Here is a 22,092-nt window from a genome sequence, read left to right as displayed (position 1 = left end):
TTAAAATTTCACCAAATTTTGTTAGAGAAGTACATCAGATTGTCTTCATGAAATCTAATCTCACGTAATCCAGATTATGTACATTTGTTAGAATGTGTACCTTAAAGTAAAAAATTGCCATGTGATTTTCTTTTTTTTTTTTTGCATTTCTTTCAGATTGGCTCAATCTGAAAAAGACTGAAATACCACTTCATGTGCTCTCTAGCCCATTTCTTCACTTAGCCCTGACCACTTCTAACATAATATACAATGTACTTGGTATGTTAATTGTGTTTCCCCAACACCTTCCCACCCACCCTCTTTGGAATGTAGCTCTCCACAAAGGCAGGGATTTTTGTGTTTGGGCTATTGGTGTATCCCAAGTGCCTAGAATAACGAGCAACACACCAAGTTAGCACTCATTCACTGAATAAAACAATGCTGTACAAGAGTTCAGAGATATAACAGCATGGGGGTCGGTGAGCAAATCATGTTGTGCCACTTTAAGGACTCCAGGCTCTGAGTACAATGAGGAGTGGGCTCCAGGACTTGGAGTAGAGACATGCTAAAAGTTGAGTCATATTTGGAGAGCACAAATGTTGTGTTTTTGTAGCTGTTGTACTGAGGATGGGCTGCAGTAGGAAGGGTGGAAGCAAGGAGACAATTACAAGGCAAATACAGTAACATGTGTGAGGAATAATGAGTGCACGGATCAAGATGATAGCACTGTGCAGGGTGAGAAGTGGTTGAATTATGGATTGTTCTGAAGGTGAAGCCAATAGCATGTCCTGATAGCCTGGAGGTAGGATATGCAAGAAAAGAGGAATCAAGGATGACAACAGAGTTGTCCTGGCTTAAGCAACTGGAAGAATGGAGCTGTCCTCTGTGCTGCCTTATGAAAGACGGCTGGAGAAGCGTACTTGAAGAGAAGGTGGGGGATGATGAAGAATCAGTGCTGGACATGTTACACTGAACTGCATTTGACATACAAGTTGGACATGTTATATTTTTGTTAGCCAGTTGCCAAGAGATGCCAAAGGCTGGTGGATCTGTGTGTGGCTGTAGTTGAGGGAATGTTCCAGGCTGGGGATCATTAAAGGTTCACTGTATATGAATGGGGTTTAAGGAATGAATGCAGAGAAGAACAAGGCCTGAGCACCTTGCGGTTGAAAAATTTTTGAGAAGGAATGAATTTTATCACAGAAAGAGACTACCTGGTTCTTCTTAGGTAATAAATGTCCTGAAGGAAAAAAAAACCCGTGTCATTATCAGGTGATGTTACTTTATGAAAGATAGGTAAGGACAAGCAAATTATGAACATAATTTAAAGATAGAATTTATTCTCTGATGGTTTACTCATGCAAACTGCACATAAAAGAAAGTAGTACAGTTTGTGTAACATTGCAAATATAAGGACTCAAAATGCTAGGTACAGAAGTAGTGTGACATCCTGAAAGTCAAAATGGAATTTGTGTTTATACAACTAATAATGATTTTTATTTGCTGAGTACAGACTGATTTACAATGAAAGTTTTGCTAACCTTGATAAAAGTTCATTAACCGTTTACATGACTTCTTACACCTATGTAGTTTTATTTTACAGTTGCAAGAATTCCTGTTACCAAAAAACTTTAACTTGCATAAATAATAAAATGAAAGAAAAATGTACTGAAGGACTTAGGAGAGTGAAAAATTGAGGCTTTTCCTAACCCATTCAAACTACAATAAAAAATAGCCTTCTTGCAGAATTTATATTTTGTGCCTTTGAGATCAACTCCTTAGCATAACTATGGCAAAATCACGATTAGAAATTCATTACTTTAAAATTATAAAATCAGTTAAAAATAAAAAAAATTTAGAAGTAGAATTATCAACTAAAAACGCTCACTTTTAATAAGCCAAACAATAAAAATCCTATTATCTTCATACTTAAAAGTCCTGAAATGTCATTTGTATAATTTGAATGTTTCCCAGTTTGGAACTTAGGCAGGTGGGATATTTCCTTGAATTATCAAGGATATTCGATATAGGTTTTTTAAATGTCAGTCTCATTAGGAGATGGCACTGAGACGTTCGTAAATAGTGTAGTATAGATGCAGAACAAACTACACAACTTATTATAAATGCATTACAGATATTTACATAATGGAATCCTGCTTGAATGCCAGAAGTTGCTACTGGGTAGGACTCAACTATTTTACAAAGTTTTCTTACACACATCTACTACTTTATTTTTAACAATTTAGTCTATTTTAAAATATTGTACTGTATTTTGAACATAACTGCAGAATAAAAATAGATAATGGCACATTAGAAAACTCAGTATCCCACAGATGATTGGATAATGAGGAAAGTGTACCTACAATCATCTCATCAGAAACAAACTACATCATGGAATGTTAGTTATCCAAGCCTGCACAGTAATGACATTTTAAATTGCAATCATCTATTGGCCAGCATCACACTGAAGGCATCGTTAAACATTCAAGCAAAGACTGCTGGCATAAACTATTGAAAGAAACATACATACACACACATTCATACTCTCTCTCTCATTCACTCTTGCTTCTCACATTATAATTACATTGTTCTAAAGATAGATACTGATTTTTTTCCCCACGAGAAACGTTATCAAAATTTGCTACTAAAAGATGACAGTGCTTTCACAAGAATAAGTACAAGTTAGCTTGCAAGTACAAGACAATGGGGGGTAAACAGTCTTAAATTTTCTAAGTAATTTTTAGGCTTTTTCTGGCAACCATACCATACTTGATTATGCATAAACTTCTCAGTTTGTAACCTGAAATCTGCAAAAAAAAGAAAACCAAAACCAAACCTAATTTCAAAAAATTATTATATCGGATAACCCTGTATCATAGATTATGTAATTTCGTATTTTATTAGCCTCAAAACATACGGTCTAAAATACTGAATTTAAGACTTGAAAAATAGTCATTTTGAAATGATAAAGGATTCCAAAATTCATGTCTACTTAAAATCTTAAAAGAAAATGCACGATTAATGATCTTGATTTAGTTTCAGAGTGTGCATAAAAGCACCGTATGTCTCTCACCATGTTTCACTCACTTAAAAAAGTGTTCGCTAATGTTATTCCTTTTGCATAATGTGCAAAATAAAAGGCAAAAAGATTAAAAGCAAATCTCTATCTTTCTCTTGCTAGTGCTTTATGACCTTGTTATTATTACAAAGTCAATAGGGACTATGCAGAACTTTGGTATAAATGATAAACAATACTACCATCACAGCTGAGGATTAAGAGGTGGTCAAAAGAAATGGAAGTGGGAAGAGATTCAGTAACACCCCCATTTATTAAAACACCACCAAATTAAAAGTGAAATAAACCACAATGAATTATAATACAATTTACACATTGAGCACAGAAAATAAATCTAACAATATTTATAAAAAAAGCAAAATCAGTCTTTTTCCAGAGACTAAAAACTGTTGTTCAGTCTATCATCAACTGCTGCTACACCAACTTTAGAGCCAAATTTAATTTCAAGTAAAAAAAAAAAAAAAAAAAAATTTACAACCACAGATTTCGCATAAATGGAAACTGGTCTTTCCTTGATTTCCCTTTGAAGTCACTAATGAGTATCTAAAACTGCTGCACTGCAGGTTTCTAATCAACTTCCTGAGGGCTGTGACTGGGAGGCAGGAGCCATAACAATCTGCGAAAGCGCAGGCTCTGTACTCTGGTCCGCCATCTGCGTGAGGACTGAGGTGGCCACAGCTTCGGCCTTGGAGGTTGAACTGACTCCATTGGATGTGCTGACAGAACTATGCTGTATAGCTTCTGTATGTGGACTACTTGGCACTGACAGGTCTTCTGAACTATCATCTTTATCTGCGGCTGAGTGGAAAAAAGAAAAGTTACTGTTTCTTAAAAACATCTCTAGGAATGTGTCAACAGTTTGTCAATATACAGAGTGAAAAGTTAGGCTTTTGCAAAAATTGGTTATTGAGTTAAAGTGGAATGACTGGAACTAAATAAATGAAAGGTGGCTGCAAGGAAGGAAGGAGGCAATTTCACCGCAACAGGTCAGATGAAGGTACAACCAGACACACGGAGCATCTGTATGCCCAGTGCTTCACCGAACAGAGCTGAAGTATTTGCTAAATAGTGTTAAGAAAATCAGGTACGAATTCAAGAGACAGCCTCTTACAGATATAATCAAACACTTATCAAGTAACACATCTAACAAAACCAGTGTGTTTGCATACATGCTATTCTTATTGAAAGATAAAAAAATTATAACCACATGCATAAACAAAATAAATTCTTACATACAAATTACATTTTCAAATTATTCCCTCTGCATCTCCAGAACTATATTTATTCTGGCTGACTCTCCATCTACTGTAGCAATGGGTGATTACAACACCTGATTCTAATGATGCATCCACATGAGAATAAGCAATATTTAGAATCTAAATGCCACCAGCTGTTATAGCTGCATGAATTAATTGAGGTTCAAATAAAAAACTATATAAAACTCTAGACACTGCAATGGAAAAGATATTCAGAAAAGGGCTTAAGTATTTATAAAAAGCTACCAACTTTTAGGCTTGAACAATGAATTTCCTACACCTTTCTCATTTTAACAGGATAGAATCCAGTTATTTCATTTAGTGAAAAATTTGATATGTACAACACCCAAGTAGTTATAGTGTATGTAACTCATGAGATACAATGGTAACACGAACCAGTAACTATAAACCCAGTGCCAAACTTAAGAGAACACTGCCAGTAAATGCTTCCTAGAGAATCCTCTCATCAAAAGTAATCACCATTCTGATAGTTAACCACTCGCTTAGTTTTGGTTTGAAGCTTTATCAAATGGGTGTGTGTTCCTACACAATAGCATTTGGCTTTGTCTTTGAACATCCTGAAAACTGTACCATACTGGATGTATTCCTTTGTACTTTTCACTTGGCATTAAAATGCTTATTTAGTGCTTTAAAGTCACAAGCAGGCTTTCTACCAAATCTCGCAATGCATACTGGCCTGCTTACTGCACAGGTGCCCATTCTAAAAGTTAAGCATTAAAAAGACTGTGGATCCTATGCAACAGGACTTATCCCATGATCTGTAATGCAGAAGGCAAAGGGGGAAGAACCTGGCCAGCTTAACTTTAGTTCAAATAAAATTCCTCATTTTGAGAGTTTTCTGAAATACAGTACTTACAGAATTTTGACAAGTTTGCCTCAAATCGACGTATTTTTTGGAAAGCAGTTTTTAAAATGTATTAATTAGAATCCCATCTTCTCTATAAATCTGCTATAAATGCAAAATCACACCTCAACATAAAAGCTTGACTTCAAGATACAATAAAAAAAATCACAATAATCCTTTTAAAATTATACAAAGTAGAAAGGATACTTTTCTGATGAAACAACAACAAAGGTTCTAAAATATTTATATTTCAGTTAAACAGCCAATACAATAGTTATGTGTTCAAAGAAACCCAAACCCTGGCAATGACTGAAAAGAATACTAAAAAAAAAAAAAAAAAAAGTTCTCTTTATTTCACCACTCTTCTTCAACAGGAAACAAACTGACCTTTCTCTCAATGTTAAGTTCTAGGGGATACACCAGGTTTCAAAAATAAAGAGGTTGATCTGTGACAAAAGGTATAAGTAAATATAAATACACAGTGGAGACAAGGACTCAAAATGAAACAGTAAATTGTAATGATAAGTGCTTACCTCCAGATTTTAAGAATTAGGTAAAGCAAATCTTTAGGTTGTACAAAGCATCAGTATACAAAATATCTTTATAATGTGATATACCTGCACCTTTGTCTACTTCTAGAGGTGAGGAGAGAAAAATCACTAGTTTAATAATAAGCACTAAAAAGATACCAGATCTTACTGCACTTTAAGAGCCATTTTCAGCCCTACTTAAAGCTACAAAACCCCCAACTGTTTGACAATTCACTCTATGAAGTTTTCTACCTAATGTTCATACATATTTTCATTAATGAAAATATAAATTCTCAATTACATTTAGGCCCAAGAAGCTTTGCTTCCTACTTATGGTTATGGAAACAAGTATAAAACCATTTTAATAATGCCCAGAGATCTACAAAATATGAATTAATGGTAGTAATAAGATCACTCTTGTGCTTATTCTTCATAGAATCCAAACATTAAAAATTTATTCCTATTTTCATTCACATTTTATACTATATCTGATTGTTAAGGTGACCAACTGTCATGGTTTTCCCCTTTCATCCTATAAGATAGGGACTTTGAGTATTAGAACTGAGACCCTATGTGTATGCTTTTATACTGTCACCTTTACCTGAAGGATTTTGTAATATTCCTTAATTTTTATAAAACCTCAATTCCACAAATGCTTTAAAAGTACTATAACAATTCAACACCATTAGCAACACCTGTGTGCTACAATATGAATAGTGTTAGATATTTGTGAATCTCCCCACACTTTCTCCAAGATTTATTCACTTTATCTACCTTGACCACTAAACAGAGAAGTCCTATTTTTCTTCTAAGACTTCAAACTTGAGAAATTACTTTAAAATCTCTACAAAACCCAATTATCTCCCCAAGAGCTGAAGGAACTAATTTTATGCTAAAACTACACTTTTACTGTAGTCAGTTTGTCTAGATGACTAGACAGAAAAAATGTAGGAATAACTTCAAACATCACAAATATCTTATCATTTCTTATAGCCCATACAATCTAGCCATAATATATATTCCCTAAAAATTTATTAATCTAGACTTTCAGTGTATTCTAAGGGTATGTATGGCACATAAATCCATACATCTAGACCTTAAAAATATCTTTATAAATTATTACTTAAAATGAAAAATTGGCTTGCCTTTCCTGAGCATATGCTGCCTTGATTACAGAGATAAAACTGTTGAGATTATCTAAGAGATTATCTAAGATTAAAAAACTGCAGATGAAAACAAAATTAAAAAAAAAACAACTGCAGATGAGATAAAATTTTAGTTGGATGTAACTGAAGAATTCATTTTCCTTCTAATTTTATAGATTCATTTGTATATTTCTTTTTGAACTATCAACATTCAAGAGAGCTCTCTTGTTAAGAAAATCATATATGCATAATGCTGAACTCAGTAGCTTCTATAGGAAATTATGTTGTTAAATCAGATGGGAGCCATAATGGCCTCATCCCCGCAGCAATCATTGTTAATACAAACCTCAAACATATTTCTATATGGGTCCAATTTACTTCACAATGTGTTTCACTATCCCGTGAAAATGACTAGATATCAAAGGACTGAGATTTATTTGCTCAAAACTGACAAAAATCAATGTTCTAAATATATATGGCAATAGAGAGTTGCTAAATCTACTGAATCTTTTAAATTAAAAAATATTGCCCATTTTGATGAAACTGCTTACAATGACTACAAGTAAAGATGGTGGCCATTAAGTTTTATCGTGAGCACCTGAGGAACTGTTTGCATCCAATACAAAATGTTTCTTTCTTTTGAATTACTGACACTGGCAAATTAAAATGAAGTGGATACATATGGTTGAAACAATCTTCACATTTACAAATATCCTGAAATATCACTAAATCATAAAAACGAAAGCTGTGGGTTATATATTATGAATGTTGCCTAATGCATCCCAGCTCTGTTATTTGTTACAAATTTGTGTACGATGGACAAAATTGGCCATTTATTCAAGAGTAACAGCTGGCTCCAATATTGTGCATCTTAACAAAAAAGAAGGACATTACAAGACGGAAAAAGCACAATTAACCTCTAAAATGCTGAAAACAGAAGAATCTCATTTTGGGGAAAACATGTAAGAGAAAATTAAAAAGCAGATAATTTAAATAGTGTTCTATTTCAGCATTTTTATGACTAAAGGACTCAATATAAAGATTCACAATAAAAATGGCACAATGCTGAGACTTAAGAAAGAACAAAAGGATCTGATACTGGAACTGGGTACTATGTATTATTAAATGAAGATAGTTAATTTTTAAAAACATTACTGAATGGAGGCTGGAACAGAAGTAGTGTTTCACTCTAAGACAAAATGTTACTCTGGAAGATAAAATACCATCAGTACTTAACAGTTTATTTTAAATTATTAACCTGTTTTGTTGATGTATAATAATCCTCAGAAAAAAAGCTAGAAATAGGAAAACTCAAAAACTCTCTAGATTCTAAAAAGTATATTACCCATTCCATAATAATCTTGCAGAAGTTCTAATACTTAATATTAAATATTATACCCCAGTCTGTTTTTTAAATGGTAGCTTGTTCGCTCTGGCAGTATTTCACTCATGCAGCCTAAGGCTATAGGTAATGGAACATTACTCACTATGATAGCCAGATTTCTTCTGCATGGCGGTTACAGGGCAATCTTTATGAGCCAGAAGAAGCTGTTTCAGCTGTGCCACTTCATTTCTCAGCAGGGTGACTTCACTCTAGAGAAGAAACAACTTATGTACCTTAACAGCATCAGACTAAACATTTCTTACTGTTTATAACAAGTGAAAATTAAGAACATCGGATATCTTTAACAGAATATCAAGGAATAAACAAAATATACTGTTTAAATAGGTTTGTTCAGTACACATCAGTTTTCATATTTTAGCATTTGTACAAAAAACTTCTATAAAAATTTAAATGAGGTAACAACACGAATGGATAAGATACTTCAAAGTTTTTTACATTACCATTTGCCTTGGGACTGCTTATGTATTACAGGTTACCTGTAGAAGATACTTTTTTACTTATGTTGCATGCTCTTTTGATTATTTGAAAAATTAGAAACATCAAGGAAGTCAGAATGAATTTTCACTGACTCTATGTACCTGAAAATGAAAAATTTATCCTAGAAACTCAATTAAGCAAGTTTCTAGTTTTCCAGAAACTATGAAAAGCTCCACAGGGGAAATCACAATAACCAAATAATCATGGATACCTAAAATGAATCAAAGTACTTACTGTCTCGGACATGGAACCAATGAAAGGAGATGTATTATTGAAATGGCTTAGTTGCCCTTGATCTAGGTAATTTGTACACATCTAAATTTAAACCTGATAAATGGTGATTTGTCCTAGTCTTTTACTTTTTAAAAAAAAATTTATTTATTCATTTATTTGAGAGAGAGAGAGAGAGAGAGAGAGAGAGCACACAAGTGAGGAGAGGAGCAGAGGAAGAGGGAGAGAGAAGGGGAGAGAATCCCAAGGATTCTGGCACTGAGTGTGGAACCCAGCATGGGCTCGATCCCATGACCTTGAGGATCACAACCCAAGCTGAGACCAAGAGGTGGATACCTAACTAACTAAGCCACCCAGGCACCCCTGTCCTAGTCCTTACTAAAAGATGAGCATTTCAGCCTTTGTTTTGGATGCATATTAATCTGGTATATTCTGTATAAAAGTTCCAAATTAAGAGATTTCCTTTGATTCCTTTTGGTTATCCCTAAATATTAAAGATGCAGAAATTAATGACAATTACCAATACTCAAGAGTTAGAATTAAGGGGCACCAAAAAAAAAAAAAAGGGGGGCACCTAGGTGGCTCAGTTGGTTAAGCATCTGCCTTTGGCTCAGGTCATCATCTGGGAGTCCTAAGATGAAGCACCGCATCAGGCTCCCTGCTTAGTGGGGAGCCTGTTTCTCCCTCTGCCCCTCTCCCTGCTTATGTGCAGTCTCTCTCTCTCACTCAAATAAATAAACTCTTTAAAAAAAGTTAGAAATAATATGAATTAATAAAATGGTTAAAAATGCTTAATTTACAAACACCTCTACTCACCTGGACTTACATTAACTTTGAGTATTCAAATTTCATCTATGAACCCAAAATTAAATAAAGAAATACAACAAGCATATGTACTTTTGTAAAAGCTCAGGCACTTTGTTTTCCATCCCTTTGTCTCTTAACAAGAAAGCTGAATATAAAATAATTTAGCAGACTAGTTTCATTAGGTCCCCTTAAGACGGAAACATAAAAATTCAGAGAATAAAAGTTAAGCAAGTCTCTTGGTTCAAATAGTTCCTCGCACCCCCATAACAACAAAATACAACAATGTATTAAAGCACAGAACAAAAAGTGATGCTCACAGTAACTCTAAACATTAAAAAAAGGTTAAATTCTGTTCACAATATTGTATTTGAGACAAGAATGGGTGTGTAGTGATCAAAAATACAAAGGGAAATTTTTAGAGTTTAGAGTTTTGCTTTAAAAAAATATGCTGTTTAGAAAAAAAGCAGCTATTTCTATGGAAGACTATAGTCATTAATGTCAGTATCACTAATTATAGCTCTTTATTAGTGACATCAAAGATGAGAAACCATGTTACGAATAATCTAATATAAATCCCAAATTTCCCCCTCTCTGCTGCGTCAGCTTGATTTTGAGATTCCTAACAAGTTTCTCTTATTAATTTCTGTGATATGAAATAGGACCGGGTATGTATTTTTAGTCCACAGTAGTATTATCTTATAATCTGGTACCTGTGACCAGATTCACATTAGTTTGAACCTATGAAAAAAAACCAATATTTAATCATTCTGACCTATACATATTGAAGTTTTATAAATACACATTGCTGTCATTATCAAGAAAAGTTAAAAAAAAATAAGTTTTCTTCTTTATCTCATCTTGCTAATTTTTTCTTTCTTTTTTTTTTTTTTTTGCTAATTTTTTCATTCATCTTGTCCCCAGACCCATATGCATATATGTGTGTACACTTATGGAGTATTTACTACACAGGACTGTAATTTATTTACTTGTTTGATACCTCTGCCAGATTGGGAATTTCTCAAGAACAGGGATTATCTTGCTTTTTGTATCCCTAGACTACAGCACACAGCCTAGCACAGACTGAGTACATGGTTATATTTTAGAACCATGTAAATCTATGTCCCTGAGGGTGGGGGAAAAAGTCCAAAGAAGGTGAAATTGCTTAAGTATATAAAACCAGTCAGAGGTCCTAATTTCATTATTTAAACCAACAATCTCACCAACATAGCTTACACTATTCATTTCCTCAGACATAAAATGAAAACTGGCATATTTTACAGTATCCTCTCAATTATAGAATTTTAAAAATCACAAATGCCCTCTCTCCTATATATTCTAGACATTCAGCATAAACGATATTACGATTTATCAAAGTAAAATATTTGTGGTAAGATAAAGCAGATGCTGAAAAAATTGTTAATGCTAGTCTAAAATGAAATGTAAATTACTTTGGCAATGTCTGTATCATTGCTCCATTCCATCTCAAAGGTTAATTATATACTAACGAACAATTTGTTTTTGCTTTTTTTTTTTACAGTTTATGTGAAGCAGATTAGGCTGATAAAATCATGACAGATTAGCCAATTGATTAATCGATGAAAGCTTTTCATGGATACTTGGCCATAGACTGAGGACCTGGTATTCCAAAAATTTATGATCTTTGATTTTCTAGTTGAACTACTACCCCCCAAAATAAAGAAATAATATTGGATAATTTCTTCTTTGGGGAGTTTCTCACTGGTAAAGGTACAGTTTTCTTTATGTTAAGTCTTTCCAAAAATCAATGATTAGGTATCAAGATTCCCATCACACAATTCCAAGGATTGTCATGGATGTAAAAATCTTACACTTGAGAACAAAACATTTAATTTATGTATGTAACAATAGAAAAAGAGATAACTGGGTTCTTAATATTTTGGAAATACTTTGCCAAATGGACTCTTCTGTTACTCTCTTTAGAGTATTTTCAGACTTTGTTTCATGTCTGTCTCCTCTGCTAGACCACAAATTCTGTAAGTGCAAGGACAATGTCTTTGTCACTGTTGTATCTCCTGTGTCTAATAACATGCCCTGCACACAATAGATGCTTAATGACAGAATGAATAATAAATAGCTAGCATTTGCATAGTGTAGTTATAACAGACTTCTCTATACCCTCTCTCTCATTTAATCTTCATAATAGTACTTATTCTATGAATATGACAGATGGGGAAGTAAAGGCTCAAAGATTTTTAGTAAGGCCTAGTATAAAGAAGTACTAGGTCTCAGGCTTATAAGAAAATGCATCAAAAAAAAAAAAAAAAGAAAGAAAATGCATCAAGTATAAGTGGCTTCACTATTACCCGTTCTCCCTCTAGAACATAGTTAAAAATGAAGGAAGGCTGTAATAGCACAGAATACTTTTTTTTTTCTTCAGGAATTAAAAACCAGTGTAGCATCTTCCAATTGTCACCATTCCTTTTTATTTCAAATGATAAATACTGAAATAAAATATGGTTTGGGTATCAGAAATAAAAGATTTGATCCTATTCCCTTTTGAATCAATAGAGCAATAACCAAACTTTTTCTGTATCATTAACTTATGAGTGAAAACTCCTCACGTATCCAGCTATGAGGGAATGCTTCTATTTTTTTTAATTTATTGAGCTTCTACTCTACACATATTATCCACAACAAAAACTCCTAAGTTTTATATACAGACCAACTGTTAAGAAGCTGCGGTTAGTAAAGAATCTACCTTTGATCACAAAGGAAACATGCTGAAATTTAAGCCGAAAACAAAATTCCAAAATGAATATAACTGAAAAAGCCATAAAGAGGTGAAAACTTTTTCAAGTAAAAGACAATAAAATCATGTATTACCTTGAAAAAATAGTAATTTATAACAGTATCCCAGTTTTGGTCTAGATTACCATGTCTCTGGTGCAATTTGATGCAACTGTCTTTTTAGCAACAATTTTAGAAAGTCAAAATATAATCAAAATCAGTGAGTGGGGCAAGAAAGTTGAATAATTAATGTTCTTTAAAACCCAATATGGGGACGCCTGGGTGGCTCAGCGGTTGAGCGCCTGCCTTCAGCCCAGGGCGCGATCCTGGAGACCTGGGAACAAGCCCCATATCGGGCTCCCTGCATGGAGCCTGCTACTACTCTCTGCCTATGTCTCTGCCTCTTTCTCTCTGTTGTCTCTCATGAATAAACAAATAAGATCTTTAAAAAAAACAAAAAACAAAAAAACCCAATATGTATTTGGTAAAAATATGAAGTTACACCTCAACACTCGTTATGATTTATCTATAATATATAAGTAACCATGGGTCATTACTGCCCACTATACGATCAGCTAAGCCTATGTCACATAAAGGATTATTAAGGAAATGTAGAATTGATGAATGTTTTCACATAAAGTAGAGTTTAATTATTTCACTGACATTCAATTTGCTTTACAAGTCATTCTGTTCTTCACAGTTAATGGTCTTGCTGTTGGCAGACTGAAATTTTTCTCCCTGAATCTATCATAAGCATGTTAACTCTTTATACTCTGAAAACAAGAATCTGTCACTTTTTAAGACTGTTTAATTTGATAACTAAAAAACAAAAAATAAGAATCATATATCCACCTAAACAATAGAGAAAGTCATAATTGAAGCACACTTTCTTCCTAAACTATTCATGCCCTCAAAAGCCTCTTCACTTACTCCTGCTACATGTGTCATTCCAAAATTCGATTTAGGGATTCATTCCTATATCGATTTTCATATTTACACATTTATCCATCTAATTATAAACCCTTTATTAATGAAAAAGAGCTGTGCTATTTTAGTGTACAACTATTTTTTTGAGTAAGTTATTGAGGTGACATTGCCCTGAGCTAGAATTAACCATTTTAAAGTAAACAATTCAGTTCAGTGGTGTTCAGTACATTTACAATGTTGTACAGCCACCTCCCTCAATCTGGTTATAAAACACTTCTGTTGGTCCAAAGTAAAACTCCTCACCCATTAACCAGTTTCTCCCTATTTTCTACTCACCTCCCCCTGCCACCCCTGCAACCACTAAACTGCATTTGTCTCTATGGATTTCTATTCTTTTTCTTTTTCTTTCTTTTTCCTGAGAGAGAGAGAGAGAGAGAGAGAGACAGGAGTGGGGAGGGGCAGAGAGAGACAAAGAGAGAATTTTAAGCACGCTCCACACCCACGCAGAGCCTGATGTGGGGCTTGATCTCACTACCCTCAGATCATGATCTGAGCCGACATCAAGAGTTGGACATGACAGAATGAGCCACCCAGGCAACCCTCTTCTTTGTATTTCATATAAATGGAGTCATAGGTGGCTTTCTTCTGGCTTCATTTCATTTAAGCAAAATGTTCAGAGGTTCATCCATATTCTAGCATGTTCATCCACATTCACTCCTTTTTATGGCTGAATATTCTATTGTATGCATAGACCATAATTTATTCATTCCTCCACTGATAGACATTTGGGCTGCTCTCAACAACTTTCCTTTTACCCCTAACAATATATTATAGCTAATTTCCTAGGTTAGTACCTGATATGAACATCATTCTTTTTTTTTTTTTTTTACAGAAATATTTTATTTTATTTTATTTTTTTATTTTATACAGAAATATTTTAAAGAATATCCTGTTAGAGGATACCTGTGTGGCTCAGTCTATTAAGCATCCAACTCTTGATTTTGGCTCAGGTCGTGACCTCAGGATCCTGGGATTAAGGCCCACATTAGGCTCTGTGCTCAGGGAGGAGTCTGCCCATCCCTCTCCCTCTGCCCCTCCCCCCATGCTCACAGTCTCTCAATAAGCAGTATCTTTAAAAAAAAAAAAAAAAAAAAGAGAACATCCCTGATAACACATCATTTCATCACCTATCTTCACATTCTGATACACAGTTCCAAAATTAATAACACTTTCTATCTAACCATGATTCCCCATCGTCACTTAGTGTTTTTGATTAAAAATATAGATTTTGGAGCCTGAGTGGCTCAGTCTGTTAAGCGTCTGCCTTTGGCTTAAGTCATGATCTCAGGGTCCTGGGACTGAGCCCCATGTTGGGCTCTCCCACTCAGCATGGAGTCTGCTTCTGCTTCTCCATCTTCCCTTCCCCTGGTGCTAAAAAATAAAATTTTTAAAAAAGTAAATAAATAATGGATTTTAATTTTGTTTATAATTTGGGGTATTAACATTACATTCAACTTTAGAGCTTAATTTAGGAATTTCTTGAATTTGACTTTTTTTTTTTTAGATTTCATTTATTTATTCATGAGAGACACAGAGAGAGAGGCAGAGGGAGAAGCAGGCTCCATGAAGGGAGCCTGACGTGGGACTCGATCCCAGGTCTCCAGGTTCAGGCCCTGGGCTGAAGGTGGCACTAAACCGCTGAGCTACCCAGGCCGCTCTTGAATTTGACTTCTATTTGAAAGTTTCATGCTTTGAAAATGATGCATTTGTTAACCTTTACCTCAAGGATAAATCTTGCCTTTATTCCTCCAATCAAGAAATTTCTACCCAGATTAGGAAACACAAAAATGTAAATATACTTTACAATAATGACATTTAATCATAGTTTGTTTGGTGGAAAAAACGTGAGATGAATGAAACAAAGATTACATTTATCTTGAATACTGAATTTTCCAGGGTTTTCTGAAATAACAAAGTCCTGTTGCTATTAGTAATGGGCTGCAATTAAGGAAATAACAATATCTCGTGAAAGCTGTTAATACTGCTATACCTTAGGTCAAAGCAGAAAACTGGCCCAATCTAAAGTTGAAGACTACTCTGTAAATGATACTGTACATTTCTATACCATTGTACAGTTTTCAGCCTTTTTAAACTTCTTAAAAATGACAATAAGCCAAATCACAAAGGAAAATATTGATAAATTTAAGACTTAAAATTTATGTATTTAAAAATACTTGCACTCATTCTAATTCAATTGATTTATGCAAAAAATTCTCAGAGAAGTAGGATCAACAGGTATATTCTATGGATAAGACAAATGAGGCTAACAAAGAATGACAACTAAAAAATAGCCAAGTTATTCAGAAGAATAATTTTGTTAAGAACAGAAAAGAAAAAAAGAGCTAAATCATTTTGTGAATGTAACATGAGTACCTGAAAATTTGAATGACAATACTTCATATTTTAAGAGAAACTTGGCAAATAGCCATTTTTTAAAGAATATAAATAAGTTAGTAACTATAACCTGTTTCATTGTATTTAAAAGGAAAAGAATCAAGTTTTCTACAAAGTTATAAAAATAGTTCTTGAATAAGAATTTATCAGATGATAATATTAAGATATCCTCGTATGTATTTATTTCAAGTCTCTGTGATGATGTGATAAATCATGTTTAAATTTTTTCTAAAAAAAATAAATTTTTTCTAAATGGTTAAAATGACTAAAAATAAATTTTGCAAGACATTTGTTCTAGAACTCATGCATCAAATATCTAAAGCACGATATAGAATCTTAAAAAAGGATTGTCTCACATATGAAACAATTTTTATAAAATTTACATTAGGTTAAATGCTGTGTCTTATGTTAAAAACTTTTTCCTAAGAACTGAAACAGACATTTATATTGGTGACATATTTAAAGATAGATTTTAAAAAAAGAGCAAGTTTCAACATCAATTATAATTATACGGAAAGATCTGTTTTTCACTGGGGATGGCTTACTCAGAAGACTGGCCAGTAACAACTACAATTCATTAACATCAATTTTCTAGTTAATGCTCATCAACTGGTTCACAAGATCTTTCTGAGAATATTCACAATATTAACAGAACAAAAAGAGGGCGCCTTGGTGGCTCAGTTAAGCAACTGCCTTCCGCTTGAGTCATGCTCTCAGGGCCCTAGGATGGAGCCCCAGTTGGACTTCCCATTCAACGGGGGAGTCTGCTTCTTGCTCTGCCTTTCTTCCTTGCTCATGTTCTGTCTTTATCTCCTAAATAAAATCTTTCAGAAAAGCAAAAAACAAAACAAACAAAAAACCCACCAAAAAAATGAGGACGCCTAGATGGCCTGCTCTGTTAAGGCTCCTATTCTTGATTTTGGCTCAGCTTCTTTCCTCCTCCTCCCCTCCCTTCCCTCTGCCCCTCCCCCTGCAATCGCACTCACGCGCTCTCTCCTCTTGAACTAAAATAAATAAATCTTTAAACCAAACAGTAAAAATAAAAGGAAGAAAGAAAAATCAGAATGAAGAAAATAGACTTCATGCTGTCTGACATCATCACTGGAAATCTTAGTAGACTGAACAAGAAGGAGCCTTAAAATCTGTATATCCCATGATGTTCCTAAGAAACCTATCTGAGGTGCATTTTGCACGACATTATGAAATCATTTCTACTGCCATTGGCTATATTGTACCTGTTCTGTGGATGATTAGAGCTCTTCAGTTTCCAAAACTATCAATCTGACACTTTTCCCAAGCACTATATTCACTCCAAATAAACACAACAAAATTTATAATTCAAAGAACCAAAGAACTTTAAAATGTTACCGAAGCAACTTTACAGTTGTGATAGAGACCAAACAAATTAGAAAAGTGAAACACCAGCCATATTTTAAATTTTAAGATTCTTTGTTTGAACTTTATACACCAGAACTTTACAAAGTTTAAGCCAAACAGTTTTGTTACTTTTGTAGCACACAAGTGAAAACTTATATTTAGTATTTCCTCATTGTATCAGTGTTGCAAGTTTTGTATTACTTCACCTCAGTATTCAAATAGTTTTATAAAACTATGCTTCACTACAGATCCCATACACACCCAATATTGTGTGCTAAAATATCTAGATGGCTAAATGGGAAAAACAGGGAAGAACTAAGTTCACAATTATTAAAATTAGACAAAATATACATATATGCACCATACCTGCAGTTGACCATTTAATGAACTCAAGTCTTCTGCTTTCTTCTCTAAAGACTGAACCCACACTTTCCTTTTTTGTCGGCATCTTGAAGCTGCTGCTCTATTTCGCTCTAGAAATTTCCTCCTTTTTTCATCAGGATCTTCATTAGCTGCTCTTCTTCGACGACCACTTGTATTTTGGGTCTGTGGAGTTGTGTGAGCTGGAGAAGCCTACAGTAAACACAAATGGAAGTTTTTTATGTTTGTATCCAGTGAGAACACAGGCACAGTAAAGGGTGGCAGAAGAAAAGAGCTACTAACTTTGTTTTCTAAGTCTCACTGTATATATCAACATTTTGGGGTGACATGAAAATCACCCTGTGCTTTAACAAATTCCTTGAAATAAATAAGCACTGCTAAAATAAGATTCTAATTCACTATCATAGTGAATATATTTAAAGTTTGTATAATGTTTTCATTTATATAGAAATAATAAGAAGTTGAAAATGCAACATAAATGAACATGCATAGATCTTAAATTTTTCCAAGTGTACTTTTTAACATAACGGTATTATATAATCCTTTGAAAAATTATAAGGTACTAAATTATAATTTTAATTATTAAAATTTAATAATTTATTTAAATTCACTATGAGAAACCATTTACTTGCTATTTTTGAAGTAAAACTTTAAAAGTAAAAATCGTAAAATTTTCTCTTAAAAACTAGTTTCTCTAAAATTGAGAAGTACAGTAGTGCCCCCTTATCAGTAGGGAATATGTATGTTCCAAGACTCCCGTGGATCCCTGAAACCACGGATAGTACCGGACCCAATATATACCATGTTTCTTCCTATGCATATATTCCTATTATAAAGCTTAATTTATAAATTATGTACAGTAAGAGATCAAATAGTAAGAGATCAACAATAACTTATAATAAAATAGAACAATTATAACAATATACTCTAATAAAAGTCATGTGAATGTGGTCTCTTTTGCTTTTAAAATACTGTCCTGTACCCACACCCTTCTTCCTGTGATGGTAGGAGGTAACATGCCTATGTCACGATGTGAAGTAAAGTGACTGATAAAGGCATTATGACATACTGCTAGGTTACTAGTGACCCTTCTAACAATCTGTCAGAAGGAGAATCCTCTCCTTCTGGACCACAGTTGACTGTGAACAACTCAAACTGCAGAAAGCTAAACTGCAGGTAGGAGGGAACTATATAGTATGTACATATTTTGGTATACTCAGCTTTTCTTCAGTTTTTAAAATTTAGGGTCAAGGACATGTGATTATTGATGCTCATTTTCCTGGTGAAAATTAGCAATCCCACAGGTGTCCAGATTTTAATTTTAATTGCTTCCCTTTGCCTTTCAACAGATCAGCCTAGTTATCTCGGATCAGCCAGAGACAGTTTTCGGTCACTGGTAATATTATCTAGTATCTGGGATTAAGAACAGCAAGTATTTCCAAGCCTCTCTCAAATCCCAAAATTATGCCACAGAACACTTGAACTTGGGATGTAGGAAATGAACCCTTGGAAACAGTGTAAAGGAAATGGCACTTTGTGATCACAGGCTCATGACCCAAGGAAGCCTGAAGACAATCTTTTATGTATAATTATATTCCAAAATAGTGTGAATAAATAAGACTGCTATCTTCTAATCTACATAATAAGCAAAAGCCTTATATATAAGCTCAACATACGTTCTGCAAGGAAATCATCAAACTACTTCTCACTCTACAAACTCCAAAAGACATACATTCTCATCTAATTCCTTTTCCAAATAGCTAGCATTAAAAATTCTGAGGGTAATTTAATTTATACTTTATTTTAATTGTAATAAAGATTAAGTATTAAATTAGACCAGTTCTTTTACGTACATAATTGCAAGTTAATCTTTTAGAAAAATATTTCTATGGCTTGCTTCAAGAATGGCAACCTTGAAATATTTTCTTTTCTTCATCCTCTTAACTTATTGATAATAGCAGGTTTTTTTCTTTTACTCATTTGGCTGAATAGGAAAGAACAGTTTTTTAAAAAATTGACAACTCAGTTATTACAGCAAAGGCTAATCACAAGTATTATAAGCAGAAACCAATAAAGAGTTATATTTGTACATTTTTACAACTAACAAGGATTAAGGCTACTAAAAGGCATATAGTCCTCTCCCTTTCCCTCCTTCCACCGATTCATTCATTCCACATTATTAAAAAGAACACAGGAACTATCTTAGAAACTAGTGATATAATAGTTAACAGATAAAGTCCTGCCTTCATGAAGCTTCCATCTAATACAGTTTAAGGATATAAATAAAAGTGAGATCCAGATAAGCTATAGAGTTAGTGTAAGAAAATAAATTATATATTCACTTCAAGAAAATAAATTATATATTCATTTATTTTAAATAAACTTTTAAAGATGTAAAAACCACACATATAGCTTGCAGACCATATGAAGAAATTCAGAAAACATGAATTATCTCCGAATTATGACATTAAAAATAATACACTTATTTTCCTTCTCTCTTGGTCCCTAAATTGTTTAGTAGATGACTACCACAGCTACATTCCACTTTATTTTAAGGTCTGTGAAGGTAAAATACAGTTATTTAAAAAGTTACAATTATGAGGTAATCTAAAACTTGTGATTTACCTGTTTCTTTAATTGCAAAGTTTTGCTGTTTAATGCCAGTGGTAATAATCTTTAAGTGTCCGTATCTTTTATCTTGAATGTTCTAAATAAAGTTCTAAAACACTTAATACAGTAACCCTGCCATGTAGAAATGCAGTGTAGACAAAATAGACATATCAATTATCTGATACACAGTCACAAACCAGAGATAAATGAAAAGGACCTCTAGTATTAACAGTTTCCATAAAAGCTTATATATATATATGCTCCTTTGGTGATGTTTCTCAAATTTTAATTCAAGTATCATTTGATTTATGTTAGGAATGTAATAAATACACACCATGTAACCATTACTCGTTGAATACAATCAACGGGAAAAAAATGATTTAAAAAGTGTCGACGTCATGTCAGGCTAACACACAGACACCTACAGAAGCATTTATAGGGTGTTCTAATCAGCAACTTGACTATTTTATCTGTTTTTGGTATCAATACTTTTACAATGAATTATCTTTTCCAAAGGTTTTTGGTACACTTTTGAATTATGACCAGAAATATTTTTTTTTTCAAAGTATATAAAACAGTCATTTAAATTACACTGTATTTGGTTTTTAAAGGATGATAACAGAGCATGAATGATAAAAACAACACACATACCGGTGTTTCTGTAGTGGATGTAGCTGGCTGTTGTAACGACTGTGGTCGAGATTCCTCTGACTGAGTTCTAACCAATCCACTGCCATGACCTTTGACTGTATCACCATTGGTAACCGGAGGATGTTGCTGGGTCAAAGCAGCTTTTAATCTCTGAAATGCAAACACCAATTTAAAAAAAAGGTTCCCCCGCTTTCCATTCAAATTCAACTCCCAGCATACTCTTTGGTTAACAAAAAAGTTAAGGAATGCGTGAATACATTTGATACCAATAGTAAGACAAACACTTGGGGGAGCTTTCTTGAGTTTTCTGTCTGGTACTAGAGGATTTTACACTTTGCTGTTCCTAATCAATTTTAAGAAGAGTGAAAAATAAAAACACTGTTGACTGAAAATAACTAGTTCTGTTCAACTAAAATAAGCAACATAAGTTAATTATGTACACTTTTACCTATTTTCTCCCACCTCATTCCTGTTATCTCCATCTTCTCAGGCTCTGCCTAGATTCTTAAAGCCTAAATCTCATCCAAATTTGGGACCAATTAATCTCTGCTTGATGGTCTGATGTCAGTGCCTATTTGGATAATGACCTGATGTTGCATTTTTTAGGCCACTATATTAAAGTCAGAATGAATCTCCTAGAATCTACAGCTAGGTTCACCTCCCTTAGGTCTTCCCTGTCTCCAGTAAGCAGATTTAGTTCCAAGTCTATCCCCTCTACGAGGTTCCATTTGCCATTAACTGAATTGCACTTGACCCACTGTCAGAGTATGAACGATCGATCTAGTGTTAGAATGAGGTCCTAAACATTTATGGCTACCTCTTAATAAAGGTACAATTTGCATAAAACTTATTATTCTACCAGCAAAAATGTATATGTGTCTTATCTCCTCAACCAGATAGTAAGGTCTTTCTTTCAAGAATAGAGACTGCCCTATCTTTCTTTGCACCCGGTTTAAGCAACTGATTTGCTACATGGCAAATAACAGATGTATTTGTTAAGTGACATAAATTGGATTCTCTGACAAATATGGCACAAGTGATATTTGGGGTAGTTTTATTATTAAAAATACATAAATATGAAATACTTAGCACAAGATAATTATACTGTCTTAGAAATGAAAGGGACTTGAGAGATCTAGGACTATGATTGTTGAT

At 33.7% G+C, this 22,092-nt stretch overlaps 1 protein-coding gene and 1 long non-coding RNA gene across 33 annotated transcripts in view; one reads left to right on the top strand and one right to left on the bottom strand.

Moving 5' to 3' along the window:
* Positions 1-22,092, bottom strand: part of ATF2 (activating transcription factor 2) — a 106,760-nt gene that overhangs the window by 19,414 nt on the left and 65,254 nt on the right. For 20 of the 25 annotated variants that reach the window (XM_077883494.1, XM_077883493.1, XM_077883497.1 and 17 more), the window contains 4 exons: positions 20,938-21,087; positions 17,662-17,868; positions 8,339-8,444; positions 1,300-3,853 (listed from right to left, as the gene is read on the bottom strand). In XM_077883494.1, the coding sequence (XP_077739620.1) occupies positions 3,627-3,853; positions 8,339-8,444; positions 17,662-17,868; positions 20,938-21,087 (690 nt within the window). In that variant the 3' untranslated portion in view covers positions 1,300-3,626. Of the gene's footprint in view, positions 1-1,299; positions 3,854-5,563; positions 5,623-8,338; positions 8,445-17,661; positions 17,869-20,937; positions 21,088-22,092 lie in introns of those variants that run through there. The other 5 variants (XM_077883504.1, XM_077883507.1, XM_077883508.1 and 2 more) reach the window with 3 other exon arrangements.
* LOC144304894 (uncharacterized) overlaps positions 18,738-22,092 on the top strand; it is a 103,417-nt gene continuing 100,062 nt past the window's right edge. For 7 of the 8 annotated variants that reach the window (XR_013371880.1, XR_013371877.1, XR_013371882.1 and 4 more), the window contains exon 1: positions 18,740-18,852. This is a non-coding gene — a long non-coding RNA (uncharacterized LOC144304894). Of the gene's footprint in view, positions 18,853-22,092 lie in introns of all 8 variants that reach the window. The other variant, XR_013371879.1, reaches the window with a different exon arrangement.

This window comes from Canis aureus, chromosome 34, assembly GCF_053574225.1.
Source record: "Canis aureus isolate CA01 chromosome 34, VMU_Caureus_v.1.0, whole genome shotgun sequence".
Classification (NCBI taxonomy): domain Eukaryota; kingdom Metazoa; phylum Chordata; class Mammalia; order Carnivora; family Canidae; genus Canis; species Canis aureus.
Note: the sequence above shows the minus strand (reverse complement) of the source record. Positions and strands in the feature narration are given on the sequence as shown.